Here is a 14,594-nt window from a genome sequence, read left to right on the forward strand (position 1 = left end):
CTCAAATTGGGACCAGTCTGAGATATGGTTTGGCGATTACTTGAGTTTTTCAAGGGACCAGTAGTGCGTGGCTCCATTCTTGAGGTCCTGGACCTCTACCGCCACCACAGTGCGAGGGAAAGGCCTGGAGTCGCGCTCCTTCTCTGGCTCTGGAGGCAGGAGCTCGGGGGGCAGTGGTGAGTATAGTGTGTCTGTTAGCAAGACAAACTGGAACTGGACCTGGGTAGGTAAAGGGAAGAGGACAGATTAGAAAACAAAGAAAAGCAACAACAAAAAAACAAACGTAAAAATCGATCTCGACACCGAGAACCTTGACTGTTTACTTGGAAAGTGCAGTCTGATTTGTTGGATGTAGACTAATATTGACTGGGAACCTCAAATACCAATTTCTTCCAGACTGCTGCAATTGATAAAAAACAAAATCACCTTTGCTACGGGAAACAACATCAATAACTTCTAAACCAGCATCATAAACACATAAAAAAGAAAAAGTTTTGATAAAGCTTTGGATCTCATGTAAATATTACACCAAAATAAGCAAAATAAGACCCTGACACTATTATTTCCTTTCAGGGGTTGCACTGTCACTGCAAACCAAGATGATTGTGATTGGTTTAAAAGAAACACAAACGAGCCATTGTGTTTTTCCCTCTACAGCAGAATAATAAAGGGTGCAGCCACATCACTCCATGACCAACATGTTGCTGCATAAAAGACACGCAGAGCATGCTGCCTTTTGAAATATAATTAAATTTGACTGCAGATAGATCAGGGTTGAAAGGTCAAACAAATCATTAACTAACCAGCCTAAATGTTGTGACCTCTCACTTCCCAGCATCCTCTGGGGCAAAATCCTAAAGCACTTCATCACACTGGACATAAATTACAGACACAAGAAAAAAGTTGTCTGAAAAAAGACAGACAACTATGACAAAAGACATCCTGTTTTTTCCACTTGAATTATTATGAATTAAATGATGCTTGTGGAACAAATGTAATGCTTTCAGCTAAGCATCTACAGTAGCTGTTTAAATCACTTGCATCATTCTGGACTGAACAGAAATCTAAAGACTTGTGCGTCTTCAGTATCACAACCACGTAGGTTTACCACGAGAAATACGGTCCAAAGATCATGTGTCATCAGTCGAACATCCCAGAATGTGATGCATAAACGGTAAGAGGCTGACTCACTTCTCTGGATAAGGCTGCCTGTCATTTACTTTATTGGAATACAGTTTGGCATTCCACAACATTTTAATTTAGTGTATGTTTTAATACACTCTCAGAGTAATTGAAACACAAAACCTTTGTGTCACACTTCACTTACTTTCTTCTTTAGCTCCACACTAATGGCGTTAGCCTCCTTCAGGTACACAGCATTTCCCCACAGCTGGTCACGCAGCGAGGTGAACTGATGGTACCTCCACTTCCTGAAGGCCCACTGTGCAAGTTCAAATTCATGCTGAGTCCACGGCACTGCAGGGGGTGGGGGGGGGGTCAGGAGACAGAGTTTATGCTCACATGCTGCATACAGTATAACACATGCATACAGAGCCCAAATGTGATACAAATACACAGAAAACCTAAAAGAACCTAACAAGTCTAAGTTGCTGTTTTTAGCCCACCACAAATCTACTGTACTGAAGACTACCATCACGTGAAATAATGTTGTCACCTTTATTTGAATAAGTGAGCATTTCTTGCATGCAGTGTCTGTGCTGTGTTGGACCTTTAACATTAGAGTTTATATGGTCAGCTACAGCAATGAATTATATTATATATACAATATATATATACAAACAATGAACAAGGAAAGTCAAATCGAGTTGACAACTTCATAGATACATATATGTATATATATATATATACATATATTGCAGAAAACGAAGTCTAAAAACATTACAACCATAAAATCAGGTCAGACGGACAAAAATGAATTGGTCAATAAAGCGAATGATTTTTCCACTGGTATATTATCAATTTTAATTAATAATAATAATCTGTAAATTAGCCTTTTAACTGCTAATGAAGTTAATGGATACAGAGGCTTATTTTTAAAAAACATCATCTCTCGTACATTTCTGCTATTCTGTATTCTATTTAGCAACAATGAATGTGTGGCTAATAGGCTCACTGAAGGTTTTCTTAGTGTTTAAAGTATGATTTATTATGAACATATGAAGTAGTTTGGCAGAATGTCTTGAATGAAATTAGTACGGCAATATTAACAAACTTTAATTAAGGTGAGGTTGTTCTGACTATGAAAGGAGACATACGGTTTGCACATTCCGGTAGTTTAGGTTCTGGACAGAAAATGTGGAGAAAAAAATACAGTGCATTTTATGTTCACATATAATGCAGAGTGCAACAGGAATATCTACATGGCTGAGGATTAACAGTACACACCTTCCTCTTCCTCCTCCTCCTCCAGCTCTTCTTCATCCGGTGTCTCTGCGATCAGCGAGCGAGTTTCCACCTGTTTCTGAAGTTCTTGCAATTTGCTCTCATAAGCCTGGACATCAACACATAGGGAAGGGGAAAGGAGAGCATGGACAAATGTGGCAACAATAGGTGAGCTTAGAGGACCATCAGAGCTACATTCAACCACAAATATTCAAGCTGATTAATTTTGCCTTTTTGAGGTCCACAACCTTATGGTCTTTTTATTGCCACATATAGTTATCTTGTTCTAGTATATCATTTAAAATTGTATTTGAGAACAAAATGTTTCTTACAATCAAGAATCACGTGCCTTTTCTTCTTAATGAGATGTGTTCAAAAAGCCAAAATTGTAAATAAATGTATTACTACTGCATTTCTTCTTTGTACTACTTACAAAAGTAGGAAACTCAAATCCGAAGTTGGTACAATGAATAAAAAAAACCTCGACCCCTATCCAACTTCATCAAATACATAATATAATGAGAGAAATAGCTGGAGTGGAGCAGAGGTGCTACTATAAGACGAGTCAAGCGTAATCCAATGAGGGGCGCCATTCTCTACAGAGGAGAGCAGGCTGTGGTCCTGATGACCTCATCCTGTTTGTTCAGTGTCTTCTGGGAAGACAATGTCGCCTTTTCATTTGTCATGAACCTCCTCCCTGCTGTAAACATCACAAATCTTAAAGATGGACGTTCTGAATTGAAATCTAAAGTGTTTTACTATATTTATCTAGGTAGAAAAAAAAGTACCATAACTAACCAGGTGAATCTCTTTGGAAATACTGATATTTAAAGTCTTATGGGAGTTTAATGATACCAAGAAAGGTAAATACATTCCCTTTCATTCTCGAACTCTATGCAACACTGGCATAACGTATTAATAAATGATTAGAGCAAAAAGACACCATTAAAAATGTTGCTTTGCCGAATCTTGAAATTCTGTGTGTATAAAATCACCACTTCTAAATGTAAAGCACACAATAATTTAAATGACATTAACTGAAACTTCCACCTTTAATCTGGCCTGAGGTGTGGTCTGAAATTGTGAATGCTGTGGATTCTCAGAAATCAACTTCTATCCCTAGATTGCATTATACGTACTGAAAAACAACAAATGCCGATGTACCACTATTAACTCCACATTGAGCATGTCATTTTATTTCAGTCATACTTTGAAAATAAATCTCCAGAAACACAGGGATTAACTTTATCCTTTTTTTTCTTTTTTAAACCTGTGAACAATACTGTTCAAATGTATGTACTGTATAGTGTTTGACGAAGGAAGCAACACAACTTTGTTCACAGCCACAGTGAGGCACTTGATTTTGCAGATCCAAAAGGCAGACATACAACAGTCAGACACATTAAACTTGGACATATCACCGATGTACTGTATATGCACATACCAGTATAACAGTAATAGATAGGCTACATTGTCTATAATGTATTCTTTCCATCTTACCTGGTCACTGTCAGCCACAGTGCACAAGTTACATACCATTCTTTAATGGAGCATGTATTAGAGCTAAAGAAGTGGAAGCTATTGCATGCAAAGATAGTCATAAAGTCATGAGGTGTAGGATGCAGAGATTTGAGTTGCACGTGTCCTTATATCGTTTGGTATTTGTTACAGCATAGTAAGGCAGGATATAATATATATGTTTTGAATCTTTATTATAGATTCAAAACATGAACTATAAGGCAGAAAATACTCATCATTCTGATAGGCCTCAAAGGTTTCTTTCATGCTGCCGAGTGTCACTGTTTCTTTAAAGTGAACTGAAGGTTGAAAGTGGGTTCTTTTAAAGCGAAAAAATGCAGCAAGGAAAACAGATTCAACAGTCTGATGTGTTAATTCAAATAAGAAGCAGCCAAAACAGAGAGAGATGGAAGACTGATTTCATAGACAACCTCTGCGATATATGAATTCGATGCAGTTAAATCAAGGCAGTCCTCAAAAATTTGATTTGACATGGATTTATCCTGAACGACATTAAGCAAGCACTTCAAGTCTTTGTCCTCCCTCCAGCATTTTTAAGGCGAGTCTTTGGGAGCCATGACAACACTCTGTTGGACATTCATTTGAAACACAGAGAACTTTGTGTTTGCAATATTTGCACAGCATGAAACAAAAATCTAAACTTAGATCACGATGTGCGAATTTTACAGGAAGAGGGAAGTTATTCTGAACAGTCTGGATTGGTTATGGTCATGTTCTCACAAAGATATCATTGTGTTCCCACGTCATACAGTTGGATCCACCTTCTATGATTTCAGCATTGTGGTTCTCAGATTTCAGTGGGTAGGTACTTTGTCATGGGTGTTGTTAATTCTTTGAAGAAAAGAGTAACTTGTTGCTAAACATGTACAATTTATGTATTCACTAACTAATTATACAGCTTACTCGTGACTTCAGGAAGTGCAAAGTATTGTAATACAAGTATGTGTCACACCATATGAAAAAATGAGGATAACATAGTTTGGGATCAAGTGGCTTAATAAGAATTTGATTAATTCAGGTTTTACTCAAGTTAGTTTTGGTAAAAAAAAAAAGAAAAAAAAAAGAAGCTATACTGTTTAAAAGTTTTGCTGAAATACAAAGCCACTACAGTAAAATGAAGTTAAAAATACTATACTAGTAAATACATAAATGGATTTCAAAAAGTGCATAAAACGGCACTTTTTCAAAACTATATCCTTTGAGCACTGCTTAAAAAATGACGATCACGTAGTGTGTTGATTTATGACAGTTTGATGAGGTACGACACAAAAGATGAAAAAATACGCAGAACCAATTCTTCAATCTTAACATTCAATCACAAGGTGAACAGAGATGAATAAATAGGTATTTTGTTTTGAATTTGGGCTGCAATAAACAACAGTCTTGATAAAAATGGAACACATCCATGTGTTTATACTGTAGTGGCTAAAAACATTCATGACAAATCCATACTAAAATTGCAAAATGTAAACTCAGAAGTTCCAACCATGAAGACAATTTTGGCAAATCAAAGCATGATTGATGAAATGTCACACACGCACAAAAACAATATTTATGAGTAGGCATGAAATGTCTCTTCTGGGGAAAAAAAACGTCTCCATATCTGTTGGCTTCAATTCCTTATGACATCTCTCCTAAGGCTGACGATAGCGCAAACAATGCAGCAAAAAAACAGCATATATTACGATGATAAAATGTCTTTATGATACATACAATATTTTTGGATCAACCAATAACATGCTGATCAAGTGCAAAGGTCACAGTCAGCCTCAGTTGTTTAACTCGCATGAATCTGTTGTTGTGATCTGTAAAGTATTTGCCTACTCAAAGAATTTGAAAATTAGTTCATTGTTTAATAAGTTCCACTCAGACTGTCGTCTCTCTGCTGGCTTTTAGATTAGGCGCCGACATTTGCCTACGCATTCGTGGAGGTGCCTGAAAGCTACTTGGATGGTTAGCATGGTCAGTGTGATGGTACTGCTGGTAACCAGTGAAGCTGCCATCTGTATGCATCATGCCATTATAGTGGTATGGGTGCTGCTGAAGGTGTGGCGGAGGATATACTGGGTGGTTCTGATGGTGGCGAGGCTGGTAGAAAGCCTGGCTATGCCTCCTGTTGCTCTCAGACTGCTGGAGTGACTCCATGGAGCCAGAGGGCCGCTGGCGATGATGAAAAGAGTTGCTGCGGAGTCGTTCATGTGGCTGCTGATGTTGATTGTTCCTATAGTTATTTCTTTGACCCGGACTTAAGCCTTGCTCCAAGTCTTTGCTTCTGGGCTGGACTGGTGGGTTTGGTAATGGAGGAGTGACTTGAATAACTGAAGCAGCCATCTTTTCTCTAGAAACTACCCCTTCTGCCTGGCTTTCTGCCTCTTCTTCAACTACAGCTTCTTTGGGCACCTTTAGCTCAACGACCTGCTGATCTGTTATTATGATATGAGTGCCAGGGCTCCATGAGTTGCGGTGTTTAGGGTTACTTCTGAAGGGGAACCGCAGCTTGCGGTCCTCTGGTGGTATAAAGCGATGTGGGCCAGTATTGCGGCGGAGCTGCTTGGAGATCTCTTGTTGTTGAAGGTTCTTCAGGCGTAACTGCTCTTGACGCATCCACCGCATTTGGCTTCGCTTTAGGGTTGAGTCGTCTCCTATACATTGGCCTGTTTGTGACTCTGCATCCTCTCCATCCGGCTTTTCTGGCACAGGAGGTTTTTCCTCACAAGGGCTTGGAGTTCTGGTCACACAGGTGGATGTGTCCACACTAGGAGGCTTTTCTTGGCTCTCTGGGGTTATGAGTGGAATAACTTTTTCCATTTTGACCATCTTGTTCCGGAGAGCACGGATCTCCTCATCCTTCATGTTATTCTGTTTCTTCACCTCGTGCAAGATGTCCTCAAGTTTATCAATGTGCACTTTAAGCTCATCCATAACAGCTCCTCCTGCTCGAGACCCATTGGTGATGACATCTTCTATGCGCTCATCACCAACTCCTACAGTGTCCCAAACATCCCGAGCCACAGCCCTCCAAGAGTCCCGTTCGTTGGGGTCCTTCTTGCTGTAGCTAGCACAAAGCTCCTTCATCTTGACAATAGCCAATGCCTCAATTTCTTGCCGTGTGTGACGGAAATCATTAAGTGCTACTTCATAACAGATTTCTTTGACTGCCTGGATCTTCAAGTCAGAGATGGTCACCCATTTGGAGTCCTTGGTGATGCGTCGGCGCTGAGGAATCTGGTACATTTTGACAGGCTCTCTTCTCTTCCCACTGCTGGGTAAGCCACACTTTTTCACGATAGTTTGCAGCTTGCTGGGAGGCAGCTTTTCCCTCAAGGAAGTGATCAGTCTCCAGCTCTCTTCACAAGACCTCTTATCTGAGTCATCCCCACTATCAGAGTCTCCATCCTTGAGAAAACAACAGAGGAAAAAACCAAATGGTTCCCCAAAAAAAAGGATAAATTACAATGGGAAATCAAAGAGAGAATGAAAGGATGGCTTAAAAATGAATGATTAAAAAGGTATAAATATGCAACATGGGAACTTGCTTATTAATGAGTTTGTTTTTTGCTGTTAAGTTAAATAAGAATATAATTATTGAGCTTCGAGACATTTACAGTTAAAGGGCTTGGGATGTTTGCCAAAGATAACTATTACACTGTAATAGTATTATCAAAATATTTGCATACATCATTACTATACACGATGTATGGAGACATGCAGTATTATTTCCAGAGTAATGTTCAAAATAAGAATAGAAAAACAAACAAATGTACATACAACACAGTGGCTTCCATTGACTTTCTGGTCAGTTTGTCTTTCTTGTATATTTTCTAGTAAATAATGTAATAATATACACATAAATAATTGTATAGTCATTCAAATGCTCACCTATAACAAAGCTTTTCATATGTCAAAAATGTGGATGTCACTTTTAACAATTCGGTTCCCAATGTTGCATATTGTTATTAAAAGTAAAGGTAAAGCATTTCTATTATGATTAGAAAGGAAATATCAACAGAGGAGGATTGCTGATTGGAGCACTTCTGTATAGTTTGGCGATATTCTTCTTCTTAGTTTAAAAATTCTGTGATTTGAAAGCTGGTTCCCATACATGCTACAGAGGCATACATGTAGGTAGATTTTTGAGCTTTCACCTTTTAGTCCAGAAGGTTTGAGTGGCTTTAGTTTTAGCAGTGAGTTAGAAGACAGAGTGTTCTTGCAGTTGATCAGAAAGCCAGTAAAGAGAGGAGATGCAGGAGTGAGGATGTTAATCCACTACAAGAAAGATGTTAGTTGGAAAAGAGATGCAGTTTCTCATTTTGTGTAGACAAAGTACATTACAGATCACAACCAGTCGGTACAGACAATTCAGGACTTGGGAATGACTTTGTATCAAAAGCTAGAAATGGAATGTTTTTTTTTTTTTTTAAATGAATGTTGCTGGGATTCTAACTGTAAGCATGTAGCTCAGTGCATAAAACCACCTATGTGATATGAATATGAAATATATCTGTGCTTCACTGATTCATTTGTATAATTCTGTTGTTGAGCGAGTGTCCCTATTGTGCGACAAGATGCCAGGAAAGGCTAACAAAAGAGGTAGCCAAAGAAGTCAATGAGAAACCACATTGTTACTATTCATCAAAAACTACAGCAGGATTTTTTTTTGTTATCCCAATGCATTGTACATGTCAGCAACTGCATTGATGAAACTCAGGACAAAACAGAGCAAGGAAACTAGGGTAGAAATCTAATCCAAGCAAATCAACAGCCACTTCAGAGTTGACCAGTCCAACAGCAAACACAGCAACTTAGTCCAGAACCAATACTGGGTGAGTTAAGAAAACGTGCTATTAACAAGAACCATGCAAAAGCAGCATTGCTTCTTTTTTTTTTTTGCAAAATATAGTATGTGTTCCAATACAGGCCACTGTTTAGTCAGTTCTGAATTGATTATGATCTTCATTTCAAATCAAATTCAGCTGCATATTGCTGTTGCAAGATTCAGATCCTCTAGAGAAGTCACAAGAAAAAGGGAACAGGGATTTGGAAAGGGGGAAGCTTTACAACCTATTTTTGCTCATTAAAATTGCTACAGAAAAGTGAGATCAACATAAGAAGGCAGGTAAAAGCTCTCCGTCTCAACCGAGAAAAACGTCCATGCAAGAAAAACAGACATGCTCTAGGAGTAAAAGTGTGATTTACACACGCACGGGAGCACACACACACACACACACACACCTCAAGAGAGTCAGAGCTCAGAGTGAGAATTAGTACTGGTCAGATTTAAATGGACCAAGTGAAAATCAAAAAATAACTTTCCAGTTGTAACTAACAAAAACAAATCTTGCTTGAACTTTAAATTCCATATAAGATAGATATCATGTGGCACATTTCAAAAAACACACCAAGTGTCACTAACTGGATTCCTCAAGAATCTGCCATTGTTTATAATTAACCTTTTTGCAAAAATCATAATTTATGGCTTTAAAATCTATATAACATACAGAGTTGTTATAAGTTACAACTTGTCTGCAACCTCTATCATCAATGTCATAAAAGCAAACAATAAAGATTAAATAGCAGCTGATTTGAACTCACCAGTCGCTGTTGCTCCAGAAGTTGGTCTGCCTCTTCCTTCTCCTTCTTGTACAAAATTTCCATCTCAGTGAGCCTAGGTAAGGAGAATGATATAAAGTCAAATTATCTCACAATGTACGTACATTCCATATTTTAAACCATACAAATCAGACTATTAAGAACATTGGAAACAAACGGAAATAAACATTCCGCACCTTTTCTCCATTTCCTGCTTCATGTCAATGCCCTGTTTCTCCAGAAGCTCTCTCTGAGCAAAGGTCCAATCCACAGGCTCCACAGGAGTTTCTGCAGATGGCGTCTTCTCCCTTTCAGCACGGGCCTGTTCTGGGTGATTGAACCGGAACACATGGTTCTTTCCCATGATGATACGATTACCTAAAAGAAAATGGAGGTGGCAAACATGGACAACACAGATACTGCTCCATTAAAACTGTAAAAAATGCAACCATCAGCAGCACTGACCTTTACATTTACCATGTTTTTTTTTTCCAATTGTAAAAAGTAAAAAACATCCAAATTGTTTTTCTAGTCTTATCAAGAAATCAATCATCTATTTTAACCTCAGCTCACAGAGATAAGAAAATATGACATGTACATGTGACAATTTTGTTTACAGAAATGCAATATATCTGTTCAAAAATGAGATACGTACCTGACCGGAGCTGGATTGCATCTACAACACGTTTGCCATTGACATAAGTTTCAGATCCCTCACATGGTACCAGCAGAACGATAACTTTGACCAAAACACACACACACATAATAATTAGTGACTCATTCTAAAAAGCGGTAATAGACAATTATCTAAGCCTCTTAGGGCATTAGCAGCACAGAATAGTACAGTGCAACACAACACAGTATTTATGGGCTATAACTGTCTTTCTTTAAATGAGACCAAGAAACATATCATCCTTTTTGAAAGAATCCAGATATTCAATGCATACATACAGTATGCATAAGAAAACACCAGCAAGTAAACTTATAATAGAATGTCTCACCATCTCCATTGGCATTCCTTTCACTGCGGAAGATGCAGTGCTCTTCCTTAATGTGAGCACCACTTAGAACAATGTCTTGTCTTCTTTCGGCGTCAGCCTGACCCACCCTGAAACAATCACAGAAGCCATTTTAAGAGCCAGATAACTGCTTTCTCATTTGATTGGCAGTCAGTGTCAGAACATAAAGGTAACCCTGTGCACCATTAGTTTAAATAAAAGAAAAAAGAAAAAAAAAGGCCATACTTCTAAAACACAATAAGCACACAACAGGCACCTCATCTAATTTTGTCACCCTGGGTTGCTAATACAAAATTCTCAACAGACGTAGTCTCTGAGGGGCCCAAAAGGAAAAAAAGTGACGGAAAGTAACTTCAGAAAGTTGGTTGTTGGCAGATTTTTATATTACTCTGAAAGTTCCTGTGTCTGGACGTTAAAAGAGGAAAACTTAAACTACTTTAAGTACTTTTTCAGAGACCCTGTCTGTGAGGAATTGCAGACCTGTTCACATCCTCTGCAGCATTTCACTGTTGAAATTCAAGTTTTAATTACCTTGTAATTCCATCTTTGATGTAGTAGAGCAGACACTCCGACATGAGGGGATCCTCATTTAGGTTAACCAGATGTGGAGTCTAGAGGTGAGACATGGGAAAGAGTTTACCACAAATACATTTGTAAGATTAACCGTTGTTCCTCAATACTTTCCTTAATACATAAAAACACTGCTGATGATACATAATCTTCTACATGACCATGACTAAAAGTAACACCAACACGTCTACTGAGTCTGTATCAAAACTAACCAAAAGCGCCAACATGTATTCCTGCAAACACCAACCTTTTTTGGGGAAAACACCCCATTAAAGTCTGTATAGAGATCACAAGGCTTCTCAACAAAATGCTAACCCGTGGAGCAGCAGGAAGTGAAAAAAGAGAAAAAAAATGGATGACATAAAGGTGTGAACAAAGGGGGGGGGGGACTAACATACAACAATCGGGGGGTTCCCCATGTTAAAAGAAGGATTAATTTCAAAGAGGGGAATCTTCTGAAACCAAAGCTGATCTAGTGACAGCTGGCACTGAACAGTCAGTGATTAAAAGATAACAGAGCCATCTCTGTCCCAGTTATTGCTTTTCTGACAAGCACATACTACACCTACTGGCCTGTATGTTGCCTCTGCGGGATGATACTGGGAGAAGAGTGAATTCATACACACAAAGCAGGAAGCAACTATAAGCAAGGCAGACCATGAAAATAAACATGTTTCTAGTGTTACGCCATTACTAAAGGTTCATTTATGGGGCTACATCTAATGCAGGAAAGGTACTTTGTCTGCTGACTAAACAAACCTCTTCAGTGGGAAAACAATCCACCTGGTCGTTACTAAGCTGAGTATGTGACGGAAGGAAAATAACAATGAGTGGAAAGACAGTCAAAATGATAAAGTGACCAGATGAGAAAAACAGTGACTGCACATGGATGGTTCTCATGTAAGAAAATAACAAATAAAGTGAGGAAATGGTAGTTGAAGGGTGTGCATTACAAGCCATGGGGAATTTGTTCGCTCCACCACTAATGCGTGTATCAGTGTTTCATGTCTGTTGTACCTTTTTAGGAGAGAAGACTCCTAAAGTGCCTCCATCTTCACGTATTGCCACACCCATCTCTGCAAGCAGGGCCTCTCTGTAGTGAAGGCAAAACATGTGTTAACTCAGGAGTAACAGTTCAAATGAGACGCCGTTGGAAGACTTTTGAAGTTTTTATTGCTTTCACACAGCCAGTTGCATATGTTCTCTGGCAAAGCATTTCCGCAACAATTAACATACTGTATAATGAAAATATATGCATTCATTTCCCAGGAAAGATAATATTGTTGATAAAAGAAACAGAGTGGAAAGTAATGGTGTTTGACGTAACAACCAGTGATTTATGGAACTGAAACAGGCAGAGAATGGCACCACAGTGAGCCTCAGTGGACAGATCGCAACATGGTTGATGTCCTTAGTTACAGATGAGCGGATAAAAGGGGGTGAAAGGATGTGAGAAGAGTGACTGTGCTGCAGAGTGTAACAACAGAGAAGTTAAAGGAAATGGGCAGAATGTAGAGGAAATAACAGAGACTGGTGAAGAAAACGAGACAGAGAGCACAAAGGTGAGAAAAGACAGGGACAGAGCTATGTCTATAACACTGACAGAATAGTGTGAGGGAGGGGTGGAGACATTTTGCTTGTGTCATGGAAATGGAACCAAAGAGACAGAGGCTGTCAAAACTGACCTCTCCATGCGGATTGCCTCCGTCTTTCTCAGTTTCTCCTCCCAGGTTTCATTAAGCTCAGCAATGATCTTTTCTGATTCCTGAATACAAGGATAAAAGTATTCAATTATAAATTCATCATAACAACAGTCGATAATCGCTCACCACCTGTATTTATAGGATAAGCAGAAAACAAAATAAATTGTGACAATCAAGTATTAAAGAAAGTTATGTTATGACAATTTTACAATAATTGTTTGTGTCAAGTTAAAGATCCTTAAGCCTTTATCAATGAAATCAATCAATGAATCACTAATTATGCAATATGTGTTACTGTTGTGCGTTTACCAGTAAAGGTATCTTTCATTGCACAGCTCAAGCACCTTTAGAAAATGAATACATATGTGCTTCACTCTTAAAAGGCAGTCTATTTTGGTCCAATTTTCTCTGCGTCTCCATTGGTGTTTGACGTCACTGGATGACAGACAGACTGGGCACCATGGTTGCCATGGAAACTGTGGCTCCTCGTGTCCATTTGTTACGAGCCTATGCACTACCACATCAGCAGAGTGTGAGGGGGACCAAGGTCTGAGGCCACATGAGGACTTGTGTTCAAAATGTGTTTTCATTAAAAGCCATTTATTGGCATGTAGTATGCTAATCAATATATTTTCCTTTAGTGTCATAGGCCATATCCACTGAGGAATCCCCTTATACTAATGACAACAAACAAGGCATGGTAATTGAGGCATTTAAACATACAAAATTACAGGATATCAATACCATGATTGCAAAATGCAATGACATGTAATCAGGGAAGCCCCTTCTATGCCACATGGTTTGACAATGGAGATGAAGAAATTTAACAGAAATCAAATATGCAGTGTATGTAATAATAGGCAATTCATTTTTCTATTAAAAAAAGTGTGCTTCCAATCGCTTAAGTGTCTTTAAATGCATGAATATTTACAGCATGTACAAGTCCAATAAATCAAAAACAAAAAGGAAAAAATAGAAGAACTCAGCCACTTTCACTTCTCTGGTAAGAAAGAAAATAACTTTTACCAGAGTGGGGTGGATAACTGTAGGACTCTGTTGACAAAAATGTAATTTGATGATAACCAGGCCAACACAAGCCTAGTTTACCTTGAGTCTTTCAATGGCCTCCTCTCCTCCAGGTGTGGACATGATGCGCTCTTGGATGCTGGTGACTGACTGGAGTCCTCCCTGGCTGCATAGTGCATCAGAGGATGGGGAGGCTGTCAGGGAACCAATAGGGGCTGTGGAGAAATGGCCAGGGCGTTGGTTCTCTGAAGCTACCAAGTATCTATGCTTATTGTTCTGAATGTCTTTGAGGTCTGAGTCAACAGCAAGAGAGAAAGAGAGAAAAGGAAAACAATACAGAAAGAGGTAGGGGCACACCCAGGGCAGGTTAGGGAGAAAAAAAAACACAAAGTGGAGGAACCAAATTCCAAATGGGAAGAGAGGGCAGGGAAGGATATGGGAAAACAGAGGGGACAAAAGGGAGGGAAGATGTAAGACACACATTGTAGGTAATAGGGTTAAGAAAAACACACAGCATTATGATAAGCTACAGACAGCAGCAGTTTTCACTCCTGGTAGTTTTTAAACAGTGTTTAACCCAACTCATTTCACGTTACTTTTCATTATAGAGATTTCAGTAGGGTATTTTTATGTGGGTCAGAATTACAGTGTAGAGCAATTAACTCAGAGAACATAATTTGTAGTGTGGGTGATTCTATAGCAGGGGTGTCGAACTCATTTTTAGTTCAGGGGCCACAGACAGTAC

At 38.9% G+C, this 14,594-nt stretch overlaps 1 protein-coding gene across 2 annotated transcripts in view; it reads right to left on the reverse strand.

Moving 5' to 3' along the window:
* The window catches only part of kif1b (kinesin family member 1B), a gene marked incomplete at its 3' end in the record, with an annotated part of 52,476 nt that overhangs the window by 14,727 nt on the left and 23,155 nt on the right, over positions 1 to 14,594 (reverse strand). The window contains exons 15-25 of one of the 2 annotated variants that reach the window (XM_083895756.1): positions 13,931 to 14,142; positions 12,806 to 12,885; positions 12,138 to 12,213; positions 11,082 to 11,161; positions 10,533 to 10,639; positions 10,187 to 10,270; positions 9,729 to 9,909; positions 9,535 to 9,607; positions 2,407 to 2,512; positions 1,328 to 1,476; positions 41 to 219 (exon numbers count right to left, since the gene is read on the reverse strand). In XM_083895756.1, the coding sequence (XP_083751882.1) occupies positions 41 to 219; positions 1,328 to 1,476; positions 2,407 to 2,512; positions 9,535 to 9,607; positions 9,729 to 9,909; positions 10,187 to 10,270; positions 10,533 to 10,639; positions 11,082 to 11,161; positions 12,138 to 12,213; positions 12,806 to 12,885; positions 13,931 to 14,142 (1,327 nt within the window). Of the gene's footprint in view, positions 1 to 40; positions 220 to 1,327; positions 1,477 to 2,406; positions 2,513 to 3,601; positions 7,339 to 9,534; positions 9,608 to 9,728; positions 9,910 to 10,186; positions 10,271 to 10,532; positions 10,640 to 11,081; positions 11,162 to 12,137; positions 12,214 to 12,805; positions 12,886 to 13,930; positions 14,143 to 14,594 lie in introns of those variants that run through there. The other variant, XM_083895757.1, reaches the window with a different exon arrangement.

This window comes from Microchirus variegatus, assembly GCF_963457635.1.
Source record: "Microchirus variegatus genome assembly, chromosome: 9".
Lineage (NCBI taxonomy): Eukaryota > Metazoa > Chordata > Actinopteri > Pleuronectiformes > Soleidae > Microchirus > Microchirus variegatus.